Source organism: Chelon labrosus (assembly GCF_963514085.1).
Source record: "Chelon labrosus genome assembly, chromosome: 9".
NCBI classification, from domain to species: Eukaryota; Metazoa; Chordata; class Actinopteri; order Mugiliformes; family Mugilidae; genus Chelon; species Chelon labrosus.
Window position 1 is genome coordinate 2,621,234 of NC_140359.1, and position 24,053 is coordinate 2,645,286.

Genomic DNA, 24,053 nt, shown 5'->3' on the forward strand with positions numbered 1-24,053 from the left:
TTACAAATGCATTTGTGTTATTTTATCAATAAAACTTAATAAAATGATCTGCTCCCATTCAGTTTCAAACTTATTAAGCAACCAGACAGTGTTAATATCAGATATTATTGCCAAATATGTTTGTAAATGATTTGAGAATCGATTACAAAACAAATTATTTGTGCTCTTCTTGTTCTGTTAGAATGAAAGAGTAACATACATCTATGTGTATGGGCTCTATTTAAATTGCCTTTAATTAATCTCTACAAGGAAAATGGCATCGTATTACCGGTGCTATTGGGTTACAGTAACCCAGAACTCCTGCTGATTCAGAACCAAATACAGTAAGATGATTCCAGTAAGCTGCTGCTGTCTTTTGTAGTTCTTGTATATTCCCATCGGCACACAATATGTTTTGTTCACTACTTTTTTAACTGAGACAGCTGGTGAGCACTGATTCAAAATGTTCTTACTCTAGAGCCTTCACGCTATTCCATTGAACATTTGTTTTTGCACCTTTGAGAATTTTCTACATTTCTGTCAAAGAAATACTCAAAACATCAGCAGATTTTCACACAAATATTTTACATATATTTATTTATTCAAGAAAAACTTCTTTAAGAATGGTTAAACAAAGGCCAGTTTTTCTACATCTGGGCCAGGACGGCTTGCTATCGTTGATGGACCAATGGATTCTGAATTACTTCAGGTAATTCTGAAAGAAAGTACACAAGTCGCTCTACAACAGAACGGTTAATGATTCATGGGGCGAGGAAACATAAATGGTAACTTCCACACACATTTTAAATTGTGTCCCTGTGACTCTCAGTGAGACTGAGAAGCATGTGGTTTTCACCCAGCCAGTCAGTAAAGATCAAGGCAACATCCTCAGGTCAAATCAGGGTGAAATGTGGTCTGCAAGGTTCACCTCTGCATGAACGCTTAGCATAACTGCTTTATTAGGCACCACGAAGAAGTGTTTATATTTGTTTACAACTAAAGGGCAAGGAACTATAAATGGTAATTTCACTGACCTTGATTTTCTACATGGTAATGAAAATTTCTGAAAAGTGTTACATAAGTAAATAAGTCTTCTCATACCCTACTATAACACTCTAGGGCTGAAATTTAGAATTTCCAAGTATTTCAATGAGAGCCCTTTAAAGGGTTAAACAAGAACACAATGAATGTTTTGGAATGGCCAAAAGTTTTGACCTTAATTGATTACAAATGTTGTGGAAGGACCTGAAGCAAGCAGTTCATGTGAAGTAACCCAGCAACATCTCAGAACTGAAATGGCTGTGTACTGAGGAATGGGCTAAAATTCCTCCAAGCTACTGTAGACAACCAGTCAGCAGTTACCGGAAACATTTAGTTGCTGTTATGGCAGGGGGTTGGATCACTTAAAGCAAGGGTTCGTATACTTTTACAACTCACAGATGACAAATGATGCATGTTCTTGAATGAATGAATGAATGCACAAATATAATATTTCTGTTTCACTTGTTTGATTGGGTTCTCTTTGTCTACTTTCAGGACTTTAAAATCTGCTGATGTTTTGAGTCATTTTTAACCAGAAATTCTGAGGAGTGCAAAGTGCCACTGTACATGCATGTATGTTTATATGTAACAATGCGCACAATGTATGTTTGTTCTAGTTCCTTAGTACCAGACATACACTGTGTATCTATTACTGTTTATGTACTGACATTTTTTTTTACATATCTGCATACTGGCCGCACCCAATAATATAATACAAAATAATAATGATGCCAAACTCTTTCATAAATGATTCATCCCAAAAGAAAAAAAGACATGAATGACTGCAAATCATCACAGGCAAATTTTTTTTATTAGTAAAAAACACATGTGCCCCTTCCTGTAAAATGTATTTTTATTACATTTTTGCTCCATTCAGTGTTCAACTATTCAACAATTAGTTTTTTGTAAATTATATAGAAATTTTTAGATTCTGATAAACAGACAAAGAGAAACATAGCCCCTTCGGCTAAGGTCATAAGAAAATATGAAGGCTGTGTAAGCACTGAGCTGTACATATTGTTCATGACTTTAAATACAGGACAGCATATACGTCATTCCTTTTTGGCTTTGCTTCCGTAAAATACCCTCCGCCAGAGAAACCTCATGGAAGAAATGAAAATAGTAAATATTAGCAAAATGACTGCAAGCAGAAACGCAACCACATCGATTGAGTAGTACTGTATCATGGACATCTTGTAAGACTCAGTCCTTAGGTGTCGGGCTCCTTTGTGTCTCATGACAAACTCAATCCAAAACATGGCTTTGTCCAGCGGTTTCATGGGCTGATCTCTGTGCAGACTTGACAGCGCCTTCATGTTCTCGTTGTAAGACGGTTCATAGAGCACCTCTTTCAGAGCCTCCAGGAAGTTGTCTTTGTTCACAGTTGCAATGTCAAGGACTTTGGCTACACCCCTGGCTTTCATCCTGAAGAAGTTGTCTGGTTGATCAAACATGAGGGGCAGGCCGACAAGGGGGACGCCGTGATAAATGGCCTCCTGCATTCCATTGGTGCCTCCGTGGGCCACAAACAGTCTGGTCTTGGGGTGACCTAGGAGGTCGTTTTGGGGTAGCCAGTCCAAAATTAAGGTATTGTTGCCAAGGGTGGATGGCTTTTTGCCTTTGTACCTCCAGATTACCTTCTGAGGAAGTTGGGCAAAAGCAGCGGCAATGTCCTCAGCAATGTCATCAGGAAGATTTCCCACCAAGGTCCCCAATGTCATCACAATGACACCGTGTTCACCAGAGCTCTGCACAAAATCCTCTAGTTCTTTAGGCAGAGGCTTGGCAGGTTTACACTGAAATCCCGACATGTAGACAACATTTGGCATTGTGGGTCGTGGGAACTCAAAAGTGAAATCGTTTCTCATCAGCCAGATATCTGCCGCCTGAAACAACTCCATGTAATGTACATCACTACCGAAGTAATGTTGGACAAACGACTTGTAGTTAGATTCTGTGACATACCAAATTTGAAAGCGTGTGAACAAATAGTACATAATGTTCTTGATCCTCTGGGTAAAAGTCATCTTGTCAGTCAGCTCTGACCCTGGTATAGGGACATAGGAAAGTGGGGAAGGTGCAATTGCTTGGTGTCCTTCACCCTCAATGGTCCATCTAACATTAAAGACAAGAGGAAGACCCAGACGGTGACCCAGAAGAACCCCTGCTCCAACTGCAGGGTCCGTTAGAACCAAATCATATTTAGCATCGCGGAGGCTCTTCATGAGCTTCTTATCCTCAAACACCTCTTGCATCATCTTAAGCGCCTGCTTATTCATCTGATAGAACTGGTCCACCAGTTCATACTCCAGCGCTATACGAGTCCAAAATGCAGCACCTTGGCGCCGCAGGCTCACCATTCTCATTACAAATGAGCCAAAGCGATCCTTATCAAAACCAGAAGAGGAGTCTATGGTGATGGACTTGTAGTATGGTGAGTCTTCCTTGATGTACCAGGCGTCAGATGGCCGCAACACTGTGATTTTGTGGCCCCTGGAGTGAAGCTCCTCGATGATGACATTCATGTTGACCCAGTGGCTTCCATCCACAGGGAACACCAGGACTTTTCCTCCATTTACAAAGGTTGAAGAGCAGAGCAACACTGCAAATGCCATCAAGGTCGGTTGATACATCTTTGAAAGAGATTCTGAAAAGAAATGTAAGAATGTTATAGCTGTCCTTTTTTAACAAGTGACTCAAGTTCAATAGCATACATCATCTTTACACACAACTAAACAGAGTTGTCACGCTGAACAGACCCTTAGTTGACTTAAAATTTTCAGTTTATTAAATGGCTCTCTTGTTTTTTGTTCAGAAGTCAAAAAGTGGAATATTCTGTACTGACTGAGTCAGGCAGGAATCATGAACAAACAGCTGTGTTGACTTTGTACAAAAATGGTTGTAAGTCTTAAACCTTCCATTCAGTTTGAATGTGTGTTATTGACAGCTTGTGTGCTCACTCAACATTTAAACAAAGTATATGGAACAATGGCATGCAATTATCACTAAAAATCTACTAACAATATTTAATTTTTACCTTTCTTGATCAATATACAATTAAAGGACACATGTGGCAGTACTTAGAAAATGTATTTAATTTCATTTTAATATGCTCAGTATTTTTTGATTAATAATAAACATTGCTACACAATTCTTCCAAAACAATCCTGGAAATAAACTGACAATAGATTTGCTTGAATCAATGTTTAACCATTTACAGATTTGGAGGTTGTGCTAACTAACATACAGAAAACCAACCAGCCAATGAAATAACCAAACAAATAAACAGAAACATGACCTATTCCGCCAAAGTTATTCTAAAATCTGAAGATTGAGCATTCAGCTACACATACTGAATCTTGTTTATTACTTTAAAATGCAGGACATTTTATAAATCGCAATAAACAGGTGGCCATCTTGCACCATATACGTCATTCCTTTTTGGCTTTGGTTCTGTAAAATACCCTCCGCCAGAGAAACTTCACTGAAGAAATAAAAATAGTAAATATTAGCAAAATGACTGCAAGCAGAAACGCAACTACATCGATTGAGTAGTACTGTATCCTGGACATCTTGTAAGACTCAGTCCTTAGGTGTCGGGCTCCTTTGTGCCTCATGACAAACTCAATCCAAAACATGGCTTTGTCCAGTGGTTTCATGGGCTGATCTCTGTGCAGACTTGACAGCGTCTTCATGTTCTTGTTGTAGGATGGTTCATAGAGCACCTCTTTCAGCGCCTCCAGGAAGTTGTCTTTGTTCACAGTTGCAATGTCAAGGACTTTGGCTACACCCCTGGCTTTCATCCTGAAGAAGTTGTCTGGTTGATCAAACATGAGGGGCAGGCCAACAAGGGGGACGCCGTGATAAATGGCCTCCTGCATTCCATTGGTGCCTCCGTGGGCCACAAACAGTCTGGTCTTGGGGTGACCTAGGAGGTCGTTTTGGGGTAGCCAGTCCAAGATTAAGGTATTGTTGCCAAAGGTGGATGGCTTTTTGCCTTTGTGCCTCCAGATTACCTTCTGAGGAAGTTGGGCAAAAGCAGCGGCAATGTCCTCAGCAATGTCATCAGGAAGATTTCCCACCAAGGTCCCCAGTGTCATCACAATGACACCGTGTTCACCAGAACTCTGCACAAAATCCTCTAGTTCTTTAGGCAGAGGCTTGGCAGGTTTACACTGAAATCCTGACATGTAGACAACATTTGGCATTGTGGGTCGTGGGAACTCAAAAGTGAAATCGTTTCTCATCAGCCAGATATCTGCCGCCTGAAACAACTCCATGTAATGTACATCACTACCGAAGTAACGCTGGACAAACGGCTTGTAGTTCGAGTCTGTGATATACCACATTTGAATGCATGTGAACAAATAGTACATCATGTTCTTGATCCTCTGGGTAAAAGTCATCTTGTCAGTCAGCTCTGACCCTGGTATAGGGACATAGGAAAGTGGGGAAGGTGCAATTGCATGGTGCCCCTCACCATGAATGGTCCATCTAACATTAAAGACAAGAGGAAGACCCAGACGGTGACCCAGAAGAACCCCTCCTCCAGTTCCAGGGTCTGTTAGAACCAAATCATATTTAGCATCTTGGAGACTCTGCATCAGTTTCTTATCCTCAAATATCTCTTGCATCATCTGAAGTACCTTCCTATGCATCTGATAGAAATGGTTAACCACTTCATACCTCAGCGAAATACGAGTCCAAAATGCAGCACCTTGGCGCTGCAGGCTCACCATTCTCATTACAAATGAGCCAAAGCGATCCTTATCAAAACCAGCAGAGGAGTCTATGGTGATGGACTTGTAGTATGGTGAGTCTTCCTTGATGTACCAGGCGTCAGATGGCCGCAACACTGTGATTTTGTGGCCCCTGGAGTGAAGCTCCTCGATCATGACATTCATGTTGACCCAGTGGCTTCCATCCAGGGGGAACACTAAGACTTTGCCTCCATTTACAAAGCCTGATGATGAGCAGAGCAACACTACAAGTGTCACCAAAGTTGGTTGATACATCTCTAAAAGAGATTTGAATGAGAAAATCAAGGACGTTAAAACAGTTTTTTAAGAAGATCTGTGATGCTCATTCAAGATATTGAAAAATATCATTGATATTATGTTTTTATGTGAATATTATTGACATGAATCGCTGTTATCATCAAGTTTATTCCAGTTCTTAAATAACAAACCCTGTGCGAATATGAAGAATCTGAAATGTTTAGGTACAGCCAAGCTTGTCTTGTTAGATCTACATTACACTTAAAAGTCTTTGTGCCCTTTAGAATTTTCTACATTTCTGCATTGAAATGACTCAAAACTTTAGCAGATTTCCACACAAATTCCGAAAGTACACAAATAGAACAAATCAAGTAAATGAAACGGTAATGTTTATTATATACTGTATACTATGATGTTTACTCAGTAACATGAGCAGAACCGTATGATAAGATGGAAAAAGGACAAAGCAAGACACATAATATTCCCGAGAGGGACTGAATTACATCAATGAATTCTAAAAGAAAATATCAGGACATCTGTCCATGAGCTGAGTCTAAAGACAAACTGGGTCATGCATCAAGACAATGAAGAAGTTGTTCTACAAAAGAACGGTTAAAGAAGAACAATATGAATGTTTTGGAACTGCCAAGTCAAAGTCATGACCTTAATCCAATAGAAATGTTGTGGAAGGACCTGAAGCAAACAGTTCATGTGAGGAAACCCACCAAGATCTCACAACTGAAGTGGTTCTGGACTGAGGAATGGACTAAAATTCCTCCCTGCAGCTGTAGATGACAGATCAGCAGTTACTGGAAACGTTAAGTAGTTGTTATTGCTGCATACTGGGGTCACACCAGATACTGAAAATAAGGCTTCTCATTCTGTTGAAACTGAAAGACATGTAATATTATCAAGCATATTGTCAAGTATAATATGTTGGTTTTTATTTGTTTCATTCGAATATCATTTGAGTCTTTTGTTACAGAAATGTTGAAATTTATGAAGTGCGCAAAAACGCTAATAAAGGGTTAGGGTTAAGGTTAAATTTAGCTTGAATTTAGGGATATTAATAAGCAAATTGTCGAAAAAGTGTAGGAATCACAACAATTGTTATACACAGTGTCCTCTTTGGTGATAGGACAATTGACTTGTAGACAGGTGTGGGTTATTCCTTCATTATTTATTCATCAATTTAATAGGTAGAAGTTCTAGAGATGATTTCAAGTGTGGTAGTTGTGTTCGAAAACTGATGCTGTGAACCTACAATGTGAGTTCCCAGTGCAAATGAAGCAGGCTTGAAGTACACATCAAAACAAACGCAAATCTATCAGAGAGATGGCAGGTGGCCAAATCAACAGTTTGGTACATTCTGAGAAAAAGAAAGAACACGCTGGTGAGCTTGTCAACATGAAAATGCCTGAACATCCATGGAAGACAACAGTGATGGATAATCTGGTCAAGCGACAGACAGGAAAACATATCATTATCCAAGTCTTCCATGAAGTGGAGAGTTCACCACAAGGGGGAAACCATTCTTAAACCTCAAGAATACAGACTAGATCAAAAAAAAAAAAAAAAAAACATTTATAAAAAAAACCCTGCTCTGGAATGGCATTCAACATCAACTCCAAAACACAGTGGAGGCAGTATGGTCCAAGAGTACGCATGACTTCCACTTGTAGCAGCATTTATTGATGAGGTGACAGAAGACAGAAGCAGCTGGGTGAATTCTAAAGCGTAGAGAGATATACTGCCTGCTCAGATTAAGCTGAATGAACTAAAGTTGATAGGATGCTGCTTCATGTGTGGATGGAAAATAAGCCAAAGTTTTCCTTGAAGACAACTTGGTCGTTTTTGAAGGAAAAAAGAAATCGAATATCGAAAAAACAAACCAAAAAAGGACGAATGAATTTGTATACCACAAAATGGCTCTGATTGGTTGGAGGACTATTCAGCTGCATACAGAGTTTTTTTCTTCTTCTCTGTTACAGTTGAAACACACCTCATCATGAAATCCCAATGACATGTTACCAGACTCATATTCTGGGAAATTTGTAGCGTGGGGAAAAAACAAAACAAAACAGGAACTGGCTCACTGTTTTGTACAATTCTCTGTGATAATCGCCAGACATGGAACCCAAATATCTAAATTTTGCATTATAGTTCATAAACCCCACTCTCTCCATCTTAAGAGACAAGCCAAACCAATAAATCAAAGTATACCTCACTTTTGTTTTAAAAAAAATGAATAAAAACAACTTGAAATGGGGGCAACCAAACTTGTTTCTGCTTGTTTCCAATTAGCTTCTTCAGTTCTAAAAGTCTGTTGACTTGTTGTGGCCAAGTCAGTGGTATGAATTAATTTATAAAAACAATAAAGACGTTTCCTCCAAACAGCTACTTCAGTTCTAAAAGACTGGTGGGGAGGTCGGGGTTTAAACAGGAACATCTGTGGGTGTTATCCAACTGGGACCCTAAGACCAGTTGTCTGAGAACCTTCACAGACAATGAATCAGTCTCCACTTGTAAAAGTGGTTGTAATTCCGACGCTAGTTGTATGTGAAGACTCTCAAATTAAAGCTGAGTGTCTTGTTTTTCTTCCTCTTTTCCTCCCCCCACTATTGCAATTTCCCCATTGCGGGACTAATAAAGGTTTTCTTATTCTTATTCTTAAATAACTTCTAATGGCTAGAATAACAACAATTGTGTCCGCGTCCAAACATATATGGATTTAACTGTAGTGCACTGCATGTCTTTCCACAATGTGTTTTCTTTTTTCTTTGTGTGCTGCTCTAAGACTTATATAACGCACAGATTCTCAGCAGCTTCCTGATTGCACAACTACAGTGTGGAAATTCCTGCCACTAAATCCCAGGAGGTTTAGAAAGGCGCTTTGTTTTTGGTAGATGTTCTCTCTCAGGTTTCACAGCTTTGTGATCACGTATTGTACTGATTGTATTATGGCCCCGTAATGATAGGTGTTGAAGTGTAAGGGGGATTTTTACACTCCCTTTTCTGTTTAGAAGGTGCAAGTTTAAGTGAGTTTTTGCGCAGCATTACGTCACAAACAGCTTATAAGGTTAATTTAGTTTGAGCAAACGTAAGATTGGGTTTCTTGACAGTAAAGTTCGGGTTTCTTTAATCTATTTGAATTGAACTTTATTCATAAAGCACTTTAAAAACCACCAAAGTGAACCAGACAATAATGATAACACACACAAGGCAAACTACAGTACTTAGAGCTCTCTCTTGTCTAGAAGAACTGTAACTTTTAAAGTCTGTTAGAAACAAACAACCAAGACTACCTGTTAGACCTGATAAAAGTGAAATATAGTTTAATCTGACAGTTTTGTGTTTGCAAAGCAATCATTGTTCTTGCTTTAATTACCTTCGATCAGAACAAAGTAAGACTGTCTTGTTCCAGAGTTCATCATTTGAACAATATTTGTGTCAAAATCTCGTTCTAAGGAAACATCTGGAAATCACTTTCTGGCGCACTGGGAGTGTAGAATCCAGCTGCAACTATTCAGAGTTTAACTGCTTAAATATTTACAACACAAAAACTACTGCGTTTAAAACGTGACTAAAATCTTTATCTCGGTTTATCCTCAACATATGAGCAGCCTCGTCGCTAATTTATCCTCGAAAACTCCTTTGATCCTGCGTAAACTTACCGAGCGCAGCACACAGATCTCACGTTTCAGCACGAGCTTCCCCGTTCGTCCGTCCAGCCTCCCTCAGAGCAGACGGCAGAGTGTCTGACTGCCGTCCAGCTCTAGCGGTCAGAGCTGCTCATAGGGCGTTGGCATTGAAGTAACAGGTCTAAAGTTCAGAGAGAGTGTGCGGCATGATGCACATGATGCAGGCAGGTTACACAAGGGAGAGCTGAATCCGAGACAACAAAATCTGAGCCTGAACTTTAGCTGTACTGTAGTACTGATAGCTCTGATATGTGCTTGTAGGCTGATGTAGACCAAAAGGCAAATAGATCAGAAAAGAAGCATACATCGATTCATTTAGTGTTTAATACGTTTGAATAATTTCTTACTCCTTGTCCTTTTTGTAAAGTCCTTCCACAAAAGGCAAAGAGAAAAAAATATATAAATGTTAACCCCTTAACGCCTAGTGTCGCGAATTCAAAAAATTCCTAGGAACCTTTTGCGAGCACTAGTTTCTCATAGGACCGGTCGGAGTGGTAAGCAAAAACACAAATAATACATTTCTTTATATAATTGAAAAATCAATTCAGGCGTTAAGGGGTTAAAGGAATCTTTCAAAACATTTACACAGGTGTTATATTGTCGAGTCATGGTGGTGGAAGTTGAAGGTCATCACAGTGTGTAAACAAACTGTGTGTTTGCGCCACAAGTTCATGAACTACATAACCCCGTTCTCTGATTTTAAACCAGTCAATATGTTGTTTTTGTGAGACAAATGAATTACGTATTAAAACAAATGCGTTTAACGGTGTCATAAAATAATTTGCTTTGTGAAAATGACCACCACTTCTTTTCTCTCCAGCCCCACTGTCCAGAAGTCCATGCAGCAGCCGTGCACCCAGCGTGTCTCTGTCCCCACCCTTTCCAAACAGCACCTTGCACACACAGCACCTGGACACACCTCGAACTCACCTGAACCCAGACTCCACCTGCTCTGATACAGACGGAAACTGCTACACAGAGCTATACCCCGGCCCTCAGAGCTACGTGGGCAGGCTGCGAGTGGAGGAAGGGTCATCAGGCATCGACCCACTGAGGGCTGAGGATGGGAATGTGTACTTCTCGCCGGTGGTGGAGGCAGTCTCTTGTTTCAAACCCAGCAGGTACCAGTCTCAGCTGATGCCCAAGGATAACAAGCCCCTGGAGGTGGGCATCCTGCGGATGGTGAAGGAGCTGCTGGCCGAGGTCGACCCCAGCACCGCAGCCAAACATATCACCAAGGCTGACTGCATGGTACTGATCAATACTTTAAATCAACCAGTGCTAAAAACCAGTGGGGCTTTTTACAGAGCAGTATGACTGTGTGGTTCACAGGTGGCCAGAATACTGGAGGTGACTCCAGAGGTGCAAAGGATGATGGGAGTTAGTTCTGGGATGGAGCTGCTTACGTTGCCACATGGCCAACAGTTGCGGCTGGATCTGCTAGAGAGGTGAAAACACGACCCACTATACCAACGCTTAGCGCCAGGCGACCAATTTAGCCGGGTTGCCTGGTTAATAACATTATTAGTAGGATAAGGTGTTGTCGGGTTATAAAGGCTTTTCAGGTAGCATGGGATTGTTTTGGTTTTGCTGAGTTGTGGTGCTTTATCCAGCTTTCTTTACCATTTCCTCTGTAGGAGATGGGTCAATTTCACTGTATTATCATGCAAAAACACATTAATTAAATTCCCTTGCAGCCTTCACATACAATAAATGAGTCTGTTAAGACATGGGGGTGAACTTGACTCATTGACATATGCATTCAGCTGGTAAAGTATTGTTATAATTTACAGAGGTTATCCCTCCTGTCACCATGTTGCTGCAGGTTTCAAACCATGGCGATCATGTTGGCTGTGGATGTGTTGGGCTGCACCGGGACGAACGAGGAGCGGGCCGGCCTTCTTCATAAAATCATCCAAATTGCTGCTGAGCTTAAGAGCACCATGGGAAACATGTTTGGCTTCGCTGCTGTCATGAGAGCCTTGGAGCTGCCACAGGTAAACAAGTTGAGGTCAAGGTTCTTCAGAGCCAAGCAGCAAGATGAATTATCAGTACAATAAAACCACAAGTTCACCATTTACCCACTGTGTGTTCAGTTTAGGATTGGCACTTTTGCACAGTGGCAGTATTGCCATTTTACCTTTGGCTTTTGTTGTAATGAACCAACGTTTTATTACCCAATATGTGTCTTATCTTCTTCAACTTTAAACATTCTGTGGGCATTGTTGAGACTTTGCACATCACATCCAACTTGGGCAATCCAGAAGTGGCCAGCTTTGTGTACCTGTGGTTACACCTGGTACTGAAATGTGCCTCCAAATGCGTCCCCAGCCAGCACCTGAGATCTGATTTCAGTTTCTCTGTATGCACATAAATAATAACACCAACATCATTTGGGGAGCAGTAGAATGTCTCTAATGGATCTCTACTGCTGTGACAGAACCATGGGCAGCTGTTTGTTCATTTATTCACTTAAAAGTTTTTGTCAGACCCCAGGAAGAATAGCTGCAGTTCTGCTGCAGCTAATGGGGATCCAAATAAAACAATAAACAGTAAACAATAAAGCACATCCAGTATGTTAAGTTATAATTTATAGATCCCTGCTCTAACATTAGTTGTTTTAGAGAGAACTGAACCCACGTGTGAAACTTCCATTCACACATGGGTTTTCACACTTGTACTGTAAGATGGCCACTTGTGGAACGGATGTTAACACAAAGTCTGAACGGGGCTAATATAATTAGAAAAAATGTCTCTGTCTCTCCAAGGTACTTTTTTTTATCACGCTGCATCTTTTTGGTCTCATTCGGTATCTCCAAATGTCTCTGTAAACTCTGTGGTTGTGTCTTTTTGTGGTCCTGGTCTTATCCATCTGTGTGCAGGTGATCTGTGGTTACTATTTGTGGTCTCTTTTTAATATTTTTGTGTTGCCTGTCTTTATTTGTGTTCATTTTTGTCTCATTTATGCCGATGTAATCAATCAGTTAAATGTTTGTTGTCCCTCTACAGAAAAGCTTTGGTGTCTGTTATCTTCTGTCCCCTCCATTTGGAGTATCATTACTGACAGATTTTATTGGTGATGCTTTTCTTTCTCTCAGGTGTCCCGTCTGGACCAGACGTGGATGGTGTTACGGCAGCGACACACAGAAGCCGCCATTCTCTATGAGAAGACCCTGAGGCCGTTTATGAAGAGCCTAAATGATGGAAGAGGTGAATGTCACGGTTATATACTACTTCCTGTTGGCCCTATTATACAGTATACCGCAGCTGCTTTTCTTCAGAAAACACTGACTATCTGTGTGTGTGCCTGTCTTTCAGAAAGCTGTCCGCTGTCCAACACCACCTTCCCCCACGTCCTCCCTCTCCTAACCCTGCTGGAGAAGAGCATGGCGGTGGGTGAGGGGACGGAGCCGTGGGAGACGGTGGAAGCTGGGGTGGATGTTGTCATGTTCCACCTGGGGGCAGCGAGGACCATCGCTCAGCTGGGAGGCATCTACCGCGCCAATGCTGAGAGCAAACTGCAAGGTAAGAAACTGAAGAGTAGGGCTGGGCTTAAAACAAATCTATCTTGATTTTAACGATCCGATATGGATTCATGAAAAACACATTTTTTTAAATATATGCCATTGCCTGCAACCTGTCGTTTCAAATCTCGCTGTGGTCTCACAAGACTGGTTTCGAATGACAAATCTTGCAACAGCAATGAAATTAGTCCACAAGAGTCTATTTTTACCAAACGCTTTGCAAAATATGTGTGTTTGTGGTATTTCTGTAAACCCTTGGTAAAGTAGTAGTTAAGGGTTTGCTGAATGAGTTCAGTGGCATCTCTTGGCATGTCATCATTGCTATCAGGGTGTTATCTACTTTTTAATGTATAAGAACAAGGATATAACAAGGATAAAAAGGTAAATTTCTCCTTTAGTTTATCACAAATCAATCTAACATAGTAACAGCTACAATGCACCAACACTGGGAGTATAAAACAAGGTAAAATAAGATTATCTTTTAATTTAGCCCTCATCTGCCATGTCAGATTTACCACACCCTAAAACCTTATTAAATTGGTGCTTAAATAACAGATCTATACTGAATGCTGGCTGTGGTTCAGGGAGGAAAAGATGATCCTCTGTTTACACTCCTCTGCTGCTGACACTGATTACTTGTTGTGCTGTTACCAGGTTTCCAGGAGCAGGCCGAGATCCTGGAGCTCTTTCAGACCGACTTCCAGATGAGGCTGCTGTGGGGGAGCAGGGGAGCCGACGAGAAACAGGCTCTGCGGTACTCCAAGTTCGACCAGGTGCTTACAGCCTTGTCCAACAAGCTGGAGCCCCCGGTCAGATAACACTGACCCCAGACCTGCTTTCAAAAAACTGCGTTCATGTGGAATTACATCGTTTCAACATGGACTAGTCTTCAGTTGGACACTGAGCAGCTCCTCCTAGCAGCCTTCCGTTTAACAAATGTAACAGATACTTGAAGCGTGAAATTAACTATGACTGCTGCATTTTTTCAGTGACTTGCAGGCTCAGTTTGAAGCTACTGTAAGAAAGAGGACATTATCACTCTTAACTGAGGACTTACACCACTTTAGTGTTCCCAAACCTCAATGCCAGAAAGTAACTTCAGCTTGTCAGTGTGTTTTATTTAATATATTAAGGTTTATTACCACAGTCAACATTCGATATCAGCGTAAATATTTGGTTCTGCTGTGGTTTCAGGAAGCCTGAGATCTGTTTTCATTAATCTAGTTAGTGAGAAGAGGCTGTGCCTCAGTCTGCTTGGTTGATCTACGTGAAGTACATTTTGTCTGCCTGAAGGCTGGACCTTCCTTAAAGCTCCAACTGCATGTCAGATTTTACAAAACAATAACAGAATAACCGTGTATCTTTTTATATTGTCTTTATTTTAATGTCCTCATAATTAGGATTTTCTAAGTTAAAGTGCATATTTAATGTAATCTGTTATGTTTTTCTATACACTTATTTTTAATTGAGAGTGAACCAACTCAAATTGCTTGAGTATAGCACACAAGCATTAAACATTTATAGTATCCTCTATGGTATCTGTCTAAGATTTGTCAAAGACTGTGAAATGTAAATAAACATGTTTACCTCACTGTGAAGCCAGTCTTTTGGATAAAACTATTTTCTCTTTTCTCATTAAACCAACGTGAATCTCATCAAAAAACAGATTTATAGTACTTGTTGGAATAACTTTGCGATTTTAAAAACCTTTCGGTCTCAGTAAACACTGCCGTCTCCAGACCTCTCTTTATGAAACTATCAAAAATCTAAACTCTCTCTAGAGCGGCTATTTTTTCTGCTTATTTTATCCAGAAATACTGCTTAATAAACCATTTCCACAGGAATAGCACCCTCTGCTGTATAAATAACTTCCGTTTTTCTATGACTGACTTTATTGAACATCTTAAGTATCAAAATATTTATTTTCTTTGCCCACCTGCTAATAATCTGTTGCATCCTATGATAAATGTCCTGGTGGAATTATATAAAATCATTAGTAAATGGTTTTCCAGTAAAATATAAAATAATACAATTGTAAATATAAATTTTTCCAGATGTTTTCCCCTCAGTTTTCTTAATTCACAACAAATGGGTACAACAACACAACACAAGTAATGCCCAGGTTTGAAGTCTTTTTGCTTTTTATCTATTCAAAAGAACGTTAAAGGTGCAGTAGGCAACTTTTATAAAACTAACTTTCTGTCATATTTGCTGAAACTGACCCTATGTTCAAGTATAATTGCATAAAGCTGGTCATTTTAAAAAAAAATCGGCTCCTCTGGCCCCACCTAGAGCCTGTAGCGCGATTTGCAAGACATCCACCGCTCCACATCCAGATGCACCAATCACGTCCAGGGACCAGGGGTGTATCTAACAGAGTGTCAATCACTGCTCATGGACACGCATTTCATAGCGCCCTCCCCTCCCTCCACCACCTCGACCTCGACGGGTCGCACCACTTGTCCGTGGGCGTGTAGAAGGAGCCGGGACGTAATCCTCCTCCGAGGCCTGTGCCTCAGCTTCACTCTCAAACGTCTAACCACATCAACAGGTAGCGGTCATATATCTACCACATAGCAAATTGATAAATCTAAACTGTGGAATAAAACGCCACAATGAATGCTTCTAACTGTTATTGATAGCAAACATCACCGATGTAGGCTACTTTCAGAAACATCCTAACCTTGGTTTTGTCCTAAAGTTAACTATTGCTAAATATTTTGACTTAAAATTATTTAGCAATAACGAGGGGTATTATAAAAACTATTTTGTTGTTGTTACGTCGGTGTGTTCCATGCTAGTTTGTTTACTCGCTCTCTCTCGGTTCTCTGCTCGTGCACAGTATTCCAGTGCCAATATGCACGCGCTCTATCGTGCACAGCTCTCCCTTGTGGGGGGAGGGGCTTGGGACACCGTTTTGGGCTTTAGCGGAAAGTGGGGAGGGACTGAGAAGTTGTCGATGTTCAAATTTTTTGGCTAAGTCCTGGATCTTTGCAATCCTGCCTACTGCACATTTAAAGCAATTATAACACGGCCTGGAGTCCTATTGACACAATTCCAGTTTTCTCTTAAAATATAGAAAATAACGGACAGGGAAACTGTGAAATAAGAGAAAAACGTTTGTTACTGGATAAATACGACAAATCAGAACTTCTAATTATATACAATTATTCCATATTAATAGCACCCTTTTCGGTATAAAAGTCATTCTCACAAAAATGCTGTATCATTTTTAAATCTACCCACTAGGCTTACAGGTTACAGTTGTTAAGTAAGGTTTAGAATTTATTAAAGTTATAAAACTAATATTGATGTTGTATGCAGCAGGAACCTTTACGTAAAACACCTGTAGTTTATTCCAACTATGTTTTAAAAAAATGGTAGTCGATGATGATGAATCACTTTAATCTCTGACCTACTGTTGCCTTTTTTTCTGACCACCTTAGGCCTCCATAACTAATTCTGAACTATTTCTGAGTCCATGAATGTTTTTTTTTCACCTGAGGTTTTCATTTCTTCTTCTTCTTCTTCTTCTTCTTATTATTATTATTATTAATAATAATAATAATAATAATAATAATTCATTTGGAATAATAAATCCTACGAGAGAAGTTTCTTACACGTTTTCTGGACTGTGATCCTCCAACGTGTCCTCTCTACGCCAATGTCAAATGCCCCCTGGGAAATATAGTCTTCTTCGTTATTTTACTACGTTGTTCTGGTCGCCTTCCTGAAAGTAGAAGAACTACAAACTGGCCGGTCACGATTAGAGAGAGGTTCACGTAGGTTTTTTGCCGTCTGCCAGCAGGCAGCCAAAATGTTGGCCATCCTGTCTGTGCTGTTTTTATCCGTTTATAACCCGGTCGACTGCGTTTTTCAGAGACTTTACTGCACTTTATCGGACAGCTGCGACTGCGACTTCAAGCCTAATATTAGAGGTAAGATCTGTTAGCTTGGTAGCCGTTAGCTTGCCGGTACTGCTTCGTGTTAACAAGCTAGCTTTGGCAGGGACACAGAGTAAATATACTTTCTTCAGTTAACCGTAACTTGAACATGCTTGATATACGCAATTCTTTATATATAGAAATAGTGTTAGCTGACTGACATTTTTGTCTAAAGCTAACTAACACTGAGCTAGTTGCTACTTTGCTAATTGTTTTGCTAGCAAAAAAGGAAGTTCCCTCTTCAAATTAAAAGTCTTGAACAAAGCATTTGTATGACAGTAATTCTTATAAGGCGTAGGTTTTTAAATTAACCTATTAACCAATTTATTACAATTCTGAGGCTCATTCCATACCAATAGAAAGTCGATGACAACACTGATGATTAGATCCCATCAGTGTTGTCATCGAGCATTGTATCATGATTGATTAATCACAAAGCTCAAGTCCAAGGTTAATGCTGTATATCTGTTAAAGTATTTTCCCCTATCTGTATTTTGGCTAAAGGAACTAGATTTTAACTTTGGTGCGGTATTATTTTGTTGTCTTGCTCAACACTGTCATTGGTTTCATGTACACACAACATAAACAGCACGTGTTATTGCCTTTCTTTCCTGATGTCTAGACTTTGAGTGGGACCTCTACAAGAACGTCTTCGGCCAACATCTGGCTCAGGACATCCTGTCGGAGGAGGTGGCGAAGTTCCTTCAGAACAAAAACCCCGACCGGCCCCTGGTGTTGTCATTCCATGGCTCCTCAGGCACGGGAAAGACTCTGGTCAGCTCCATGCTGGGAAATCACCTATATGGCTCCGCTATGAGCAGTCCATATGTTCACCAGTTTATCCCAACACTGCACTTCCCTTTGCCCCAGCGGGTAAAGCGCTACCGGGTAAGTCAGGGATCACTGCGTGGCAGTTGTTGTGCATGGCCCTGGTCTTTTGGCTGTTACTATGCCTGACAAATTTACATTTTTATGCTCACCTAAATTAACATCTAGATTAAATAGTAGATAACTATCTGATAGTAATGATGTCATGTGCAGAGATGCCACTGAACTCATTCAGCAACTCCTTGACTATAACTGTGTCAAGAGTTGATAGTTGATAGATGGATAGATTGGGTTTTTCCTCCTGAAAGGAATTTGGAAACAAAATACTGATTCCCACTACAGGGGGAGATGTACACACACCTGTACATTATACCATTGTGCACATTATTTTTTTTCTACCACATGGCTGTTGTGTACACATGTAAAGCTTCTTGCACACGCCGCAAGAAGCGAGACATTTGTTCTTGCTTCTAGGGTTGCGAGAACAAGAAAAAATTTCATTCTGGCCAGGTAATTTATACTTCATGAGAAACTCAAGTGCCAATCTGCGGGGAAGTCCTCATAGGGCCGCCCCATCATACACGCTAAGACGCGGGAGACAGACAACGAGGACAGACGATCTCTGCCCAGGAGAGATTAGTGCTCACACTGCGAATATTAGAATCAGGGAGCTCACAGAGTGGCCGCTAGCATTTGGACTTTTCTGCATTAACCACGGCCACTTCCACTTTTTGACCAATCACAGAATAGTTCCCGGACACCACACGAGAAAAAAATGACATCATTTTGTTCTTGTGGCCCTAGGTGCGAGAACAAGTTTCACACTTCTCGAGGAGTATGTAACAGCCTTAACTCCCCGGGGGAATTACTCACCAAGACAGGTTGTTTATCAGTGCAAAGCTTACTTTCTGTACAAGCTGTATTGTATTTATTATTTGTAGTACCACCATTTGCCCACCAGATAGAGGCTCAGGATCATGTATGAAATTGAGGCACCGGGTTCCAATTCTGTCAGGCAAGTCACCATGTGGTGCATAATTGATGGATAATTGTTTCGCTCTAAAAGACCCCATAAGGTAATAAAAATAATATCACTTGCATTTATTGTCACTTGTGTTTGGATTTGATTGGATTTGGATTGGATCCTGGTTCATCGGGAGGAAGGGGTTTATTAGTAGTAGGGCTGCTGCCAGGACTAAATATCCCTCCTTGGGTTTGTAGGTGGAGTTGAAGAGCTGGGTGCAGGGAAACTTGACGGAGTGCGCTCGCTCCGTCTTCATTTTTGATGAGATGGAGAAGATGCCTGCGGGCCTCATCGATGTGCTAGAGCCCTTCTTGGGTCCTTCCCACGTCGTGTTTCGCACAAACTACCGCAAGGCCATTTACATCTTCATCAGGTAGGAACCCACAATGTGTGGTATGTTGGACATGAACCTGAAACAGTTCCCATCATCATTACAGGTTGTCAGTTCTTACACTTTTGCCTGCAAAATTGTCTCTCAAACCTCTTTTGAAGTTACTAGGAAAAGAAAAAAGTCTAAGTATCTGATGTTTTATCTCAAGTTAATGCTCAACTTTGGGCTTTTTCTTAATAAGAAAATAATCTGTACTGTAAACTTGTAGACAACAGTTCATTAGGTACACTTTTTTGACCCTTTTTCGGATTAAGAACACTAGTGAATTCAAATTAGAGAGAATTTGTGTTTGCTAGTGTACCTAATGTTTTGTCCACAACATTGGCACTGTCACATTCATGTCAGCATCACACACAACCTGAACCTTTGCTAACACAAAATCTCTCAAGACATTCAGTCTCCACATACACTCACTTGCCAAAACATTAAGTACAGTAGTGAATGCATGCTAATATAACAGTCATGCAGTTCATGAAGTTTCTGATATTCAGCGTTAGCTTCAAATAACTGATTAGACAATGCTAATGTTTTGGTCAAAACATTAGGTACACTCATGGAGATGAATGCATGACTGTTCTAATGTTTGGTTCATGTTGAAACAACATAGCAAAGGCGCTAATTCTACTGGATCATTTTGGAGGTTTAGGTCCAACTTTGTAACATCATGCAGGTGAAACCGGCCCTACTAATCTTAATTTGTGATTCCCTGCAGCACAACAGGAGAGGAGGTGATAAACAAAGTGGCTCTGGAGAACCGACAAGCGGGACGAGAAAGAGAAGAGATTAAGTTGGCCGACCTACAGGAAGCCATCGCGCAGGCAGTTTACAACAGCAACACAAGTAAGAGTCCTTTTAATTCAGAAATAAACAGCTACCACTGATCATGACGCAAACTCGCCAGTTCATTAAATACACTAGTGAATGAATTCTGATATAACAGTCCGACTCTAAATCTCCTTTCATGACATCTCTAATTGCTAGATGGTGTTGAAACAGCGTCAGCTAGGTGGACATTCAACTGGATGATCATTTTTGGAGGATTTAGTTTGTGGTGCTATGAAAGGGGATTGGGTTGTTTCTGTTATTTAGGCTAGCCCACTGGTTGTCAATATAATAGGAACATGTGTGGGTACAACACAATACATTTCAACAGTACTACAAACCATGTCCTGAGGATTTAGTGCAGGACTATTGGATTGTATGAATGCTTTTGACTGCTGTCATCACGGTTAATCTCGTGTCCCTCACTTTCTGCCACAAAAAATTGTGGACGCCGACGTTCAGACTGTCTTCCTTTACATAGTAAATTACAAAAATGTCATTATGTATTTCTTTTGTTTTCTTTGGTATACCAAAAACATACTCAGTTCATGTAAATTTGTTACAACACAGGAATTAATTAGAAAGAAATTGGAGCTTTCTCCCAAACAAACTGCTAATAACATATTTTTTCAACAGCCTCTAAAGCATATTTATTAGACTTTAAGGGGATGACAGAAATCATCAGTAATTGACGGAAATTTCTGAACTGGCTCAACAACAGTTACATCTCTCTCTCTCCAGGTGGCTTCTTCCAGTCCAGCATCATCCAGCAGAAGCTCATCACTCGCTTCGTTCCCTTCCTGCCACTGAGTCGATGCCACGTTGAGCGCTGTGTTCACTCGCAGCTGTGCCAGAGGGGCAACTGCAACCGCAGCGACGTGGTGGAGGCAGTAGGGGGCGACATGATCTACACTCCTGCACAGGGACAGTACTTCTCCACAACTGGCTGCAAAGCTGTCCCTGCCAAAATCAACTTCTTCCTGTGACCTGAGAAGGGAACAGTGGTTGATCTGTTTTTTGATCTTTTTTTTTTTTTTGAAAGAAAACACTGAAAAGAAAACTGCTTCCGAGGTGAGTCAGTGAACAGCCTTCTGAATCTATATGGATCAGATTTTGCTGTGCTGAGGTCAGAGCAGCATCTCTGGAGTGATGGACGCCGCCTTCAGTTTCATCCTGAAGGTTCCTCAGTTGAGCCACACTCTACCTCTAATTAATTTAAGAACTTCAGGTTCGTATGGTGTGGTTTCAGATTTCAAAGGCTACAGCTGAAGGTCATCCATTCATTTTTTTTTTTTTTTTTTGATATAGTATTTAACCAGTCTGAATTCATTTTTCCATCCTCATACATTCAGACTGCTGGAGGTACTACCTGGAGCAGCTGGAGGTTTGTGCATGAGTGTAGACCATAGACTGTATGGTGTAAACGCCTCATTCCCACGTTTTTGCTTTAAAAAAAAAAAAAAAAAAAAAAAAAGAATTGTTCATAAAGACATCATTGTTTGTATTGTATGGACGTTTACTTTGGAGGAACAGATCTGTAAACAGTTCCACCATGCAGGGATAAAAGACTTTTGCTGATAAGGAGTTAAAATCTACTTTTTGGCATGTCATGTGGACAATAATACGTACAATATTTGGCTACAAAGACTCTTGCAAATTCAGCGCACGAACCCGCATGTAATCATTCAGCTGAATAGTTGAGATGTCATAGCAGTTTTTAAAAAGACAAAGAAGGAGCGGAAGAAGAATTATACTTGAAAACATTCTGTTTGGGACAGCTCAGATAGGTTCCAGCCCCCCCGCGACCCTTTACAGGACTAGCGGTTACAGAAGATGAATGAATGAATGAACATTGTTTGGATGCACATCATCACTTCTGCCAGCAGGTAGCGGTAAAGACTTTATTTTGCCAAGAGTGGAGGAGGTGAAGCAGAGTTCACTTGCAGCTCAACGTTTGAATCCACCCTGAAGTGGCTTCTGTCACTAATATTTAGTTGTTTTATTTTATGTTGTAAACTAAACTAAAAAGAGTCAAACTGCACTTTATGAAGTTTTATGAAATGATGTCAATTTTGAAATACTGCCACAAGTTCGAATTGTTTACGACAAATTGTTGATTAGAAAATAATTTGTTACATGAAATCATGTGTGGTTAAATTCAGTGGGAACAAAGGTTAAGTTGTTGCATACTAAGATAAATTTGTTATATTATTCCAAATAAAACCGTTTTTAGATTGTCATCCCTTCTACCTATCAGTAAACACTATCAACACAGATTGTAGACTTCCACCAGAATCCAGTCATGCATTTAGATTTCAGCGGTGAGTGCATTTAGACTCCTTCCACCAACCACCATCTTATTTTACAGGTTCTGTGTTTTTTGATGCGACTAGCTGTGTCGTGTTTCAGTTTCAGATTCAGCTGCTGTGCAAGTGCCTGGATGTTGGTGAATGATACTTCTGAGACAAAATACAACTTTTGGTACTCTGGTGTAAGATAAAAATAAAATGAAAACAAACAAAACTCTTGCTCTGTGCCTTTTCTCTGTTCGTAGGTGTGGGTAGTTTTAATATTTTCACTTTTCTTCACTTTCAGAAAGAAATGTTCTTTTTATGCCACGATATTTACTTGCCTAAGTTGTTTTTTATATTCATATTAATAATAGAAAATATGATAAAACATGTGCTCTTATAGATTATTAGTATTTTACTAAACCCTAATTAACCCTAACCCTTAATGAACATCCTATATTTGCAAAACACAGTATTTTTTTGTGTTGATTCCTAAGTAAAACAACTCCAGATAAACCAGAAGTTGCAGAACAGTGCTGGGGCAAATTTGCACAAATTAAGCAACAAAGCTACAAATTACCTACATTGGAGCTATGTACAATGTTTGGACCATTATTTAAGGCCAAACGAAGAAGTAAAAATGCCAAAAAGATTAGATCAGATTTGTCCATGTGAAGGTCGTTCGTCTGCATTTTATTCAGACATTAAAAGAGTGTGACACACGGAGCTGCTGTGTCTCAGCTCTTTGAACAGATGTGATAGCTCTGATACCTCCGCCGGCAGGAAATTAATAGATTCTCCATCGGAAATGAAGAGGTGCCAAAGGTCCTCGGGATGCTGTGCTTGTTTGTCACTCTTCTCAGTCCACCAGGCTGCTTCTTGTTGTGTAGTAAATGATTTTATATGTATAGCCCCAAGTCTCATTTACATATGAGGGAGTCAACTGTTACTAATGATTAAACAAATCAGATCTTAGTTCATCTGACAAATGCAGAAGAACAAAACATACTCAGTTAAAGCTACTGTAAATTGCCTCAAAAGACAGTTAAATTGTTATAGTTATGGACCTAGACATCTCTTTTACTACAGATTACATGCTGAAGTCAGACACAAAGACACTTGTATCGCTTTGACTAAAACTAAGTTTGATTTTCTCCTATTGTGTTTTAAGTGTTCTCGACGTTTAGTTTGTAATTTCACATAAATTAAATGTGTAAACCAGCTAAATAAGTGCATTTGGACGAAGAAAAGAAGCTTAACAGTTACTTAGATGTACCTAGTTTAGTGTATCTCTGCTCTCCGCTCATTTTTTACCAATGCTTTTTATTTAATGTGCTATTTAATCACTTGGCTAACATAAATCAGTGAATTTAATTGTAAATTTATTTACTATATTATAACTCATTGTGGGTGGGCGAAAAATTGCCAAATACAGAAACTCATAATTCCTAGAAACTACAAAAGTTAAACAATCAAACAGAAGTTAATATAACAAACAAAACAATATAGGT

The 24,053-nt window shown here is 40.0% G+C and overlaps 4 protein-coding genes across 5 annotated transcripts in view; 2 read left to right on the forward strand and 2 right to left on the reverse strand.

Moving 5' to 3' along the window:
- Positions 1-14,767, forward strand: part of sh2d3cb (SH2 domain containing 3Cb) — a 28,976-nt gene extending 14,209 nt beyond the window's left edge. Inside the window, exons 7-12 of the mRNA XM_084551464.1 lie at positions 10,539-10,969; positions 11,051-11,166; positions 11,544-11,715; positions 12,817-12,928; positions 13,037-13,243; positions 13,897-14,767. Coding sequence (XP_084407590.1) covers positions 10,539-10,969; positions 11,051-11,166; positions 11,544-11,715; positions 12,817-12,928; positions 13,037-13,243; positions 13,897-14,060 — 1,202 coding nt within the window. The 3' untranslated portion in view covers positions 14,061-14,767. The remainder of the gene's footprint in view (positions 1-10,538; positions 10,970-11,050; positions 11,167-11,543; positions 11,716-12,816; positions 12,929-13,036; positions 13,244-13,896) is intronic.
- Positions 531-9,766, reverse strand: LOC311492991 (UDP-glucuronosyltransferase 2A2-like). The gene is made up of 2 exons (XM_084551466.1): positions 9,692-9,766; positions 531-3,667 (listed from the first exon to the last, which is right to left on the reverse strand). Exon 2 carries the CDS (start codon positions 3,651-3,653, stop codon positions 2,073-2,075), a length of 1,581 nt encoding a protein of 526 aa, XP_084407592.1. The 5' UTR covers positions 3,654-3,667; positions 9,692-9,766; the 3' UTR covers positions 531-2,072.
- LOC311492990 (UDP-glucuronosyltransferase 2C1-like) lies at positions 4,113-9,748 on the reverse strand. The gene is made up of 2 exons (XM_084551465.1): positions 9,692-9,748; positions 4,113-6,037 (listed from the first exon to the last, which is right to left on the reverse strand). The coding sequence occupies exon 2, from the start codon at positions 6,033-6,035 to the stop codon at positions 4,452-4,454; it is 1,584 nt and encodes a 527-aa protein (XP_084407591.1). The 5' UTR covers positions 6,036-6,037; positions 9,692-9,748; the 3' UTR covers positions 4,113-4,451.
- Positions 14,768-17,009: 2,242 nt separating the features above from the next.
- tor2a (torsin family 2, member A) lies at positions 17,010-22,788 on the forward strand. Of its 2 annotated transcripts, XR_014699241.1 has the most exons (6): positions 17,010-17,180; positions 17,809-18,074; positions 19,236-19,411; positions 20,142-20,269; positions 20,993-22,572; positions 22,667-22,722. XR_014699241.1 is itself a non-coding variant. In XM_084552198.1 (5 exons), the coding sequence occupies exons 1-5, from the start codon at positions 17,060-17,062 to the stop codon at positions 21,235-21,237; spliced, it is 936 nt and encodes a 311-aa protein (XP_084408324.1). In that variant the 5' UTR covers positions 17,010-17,059; the 3' UTR covers positions 21,238-22,788. The 2 variants fall into 2 exon arrangements, 1 of the variants encoding a protein (XP_084408324.1); XM_084552198.1 differs by having other exon boundaries at positions 20,993-22,788.
- The last annotated feature ends 1,265 nt before the right edge of the window (positions 22,789-24,053 follow it).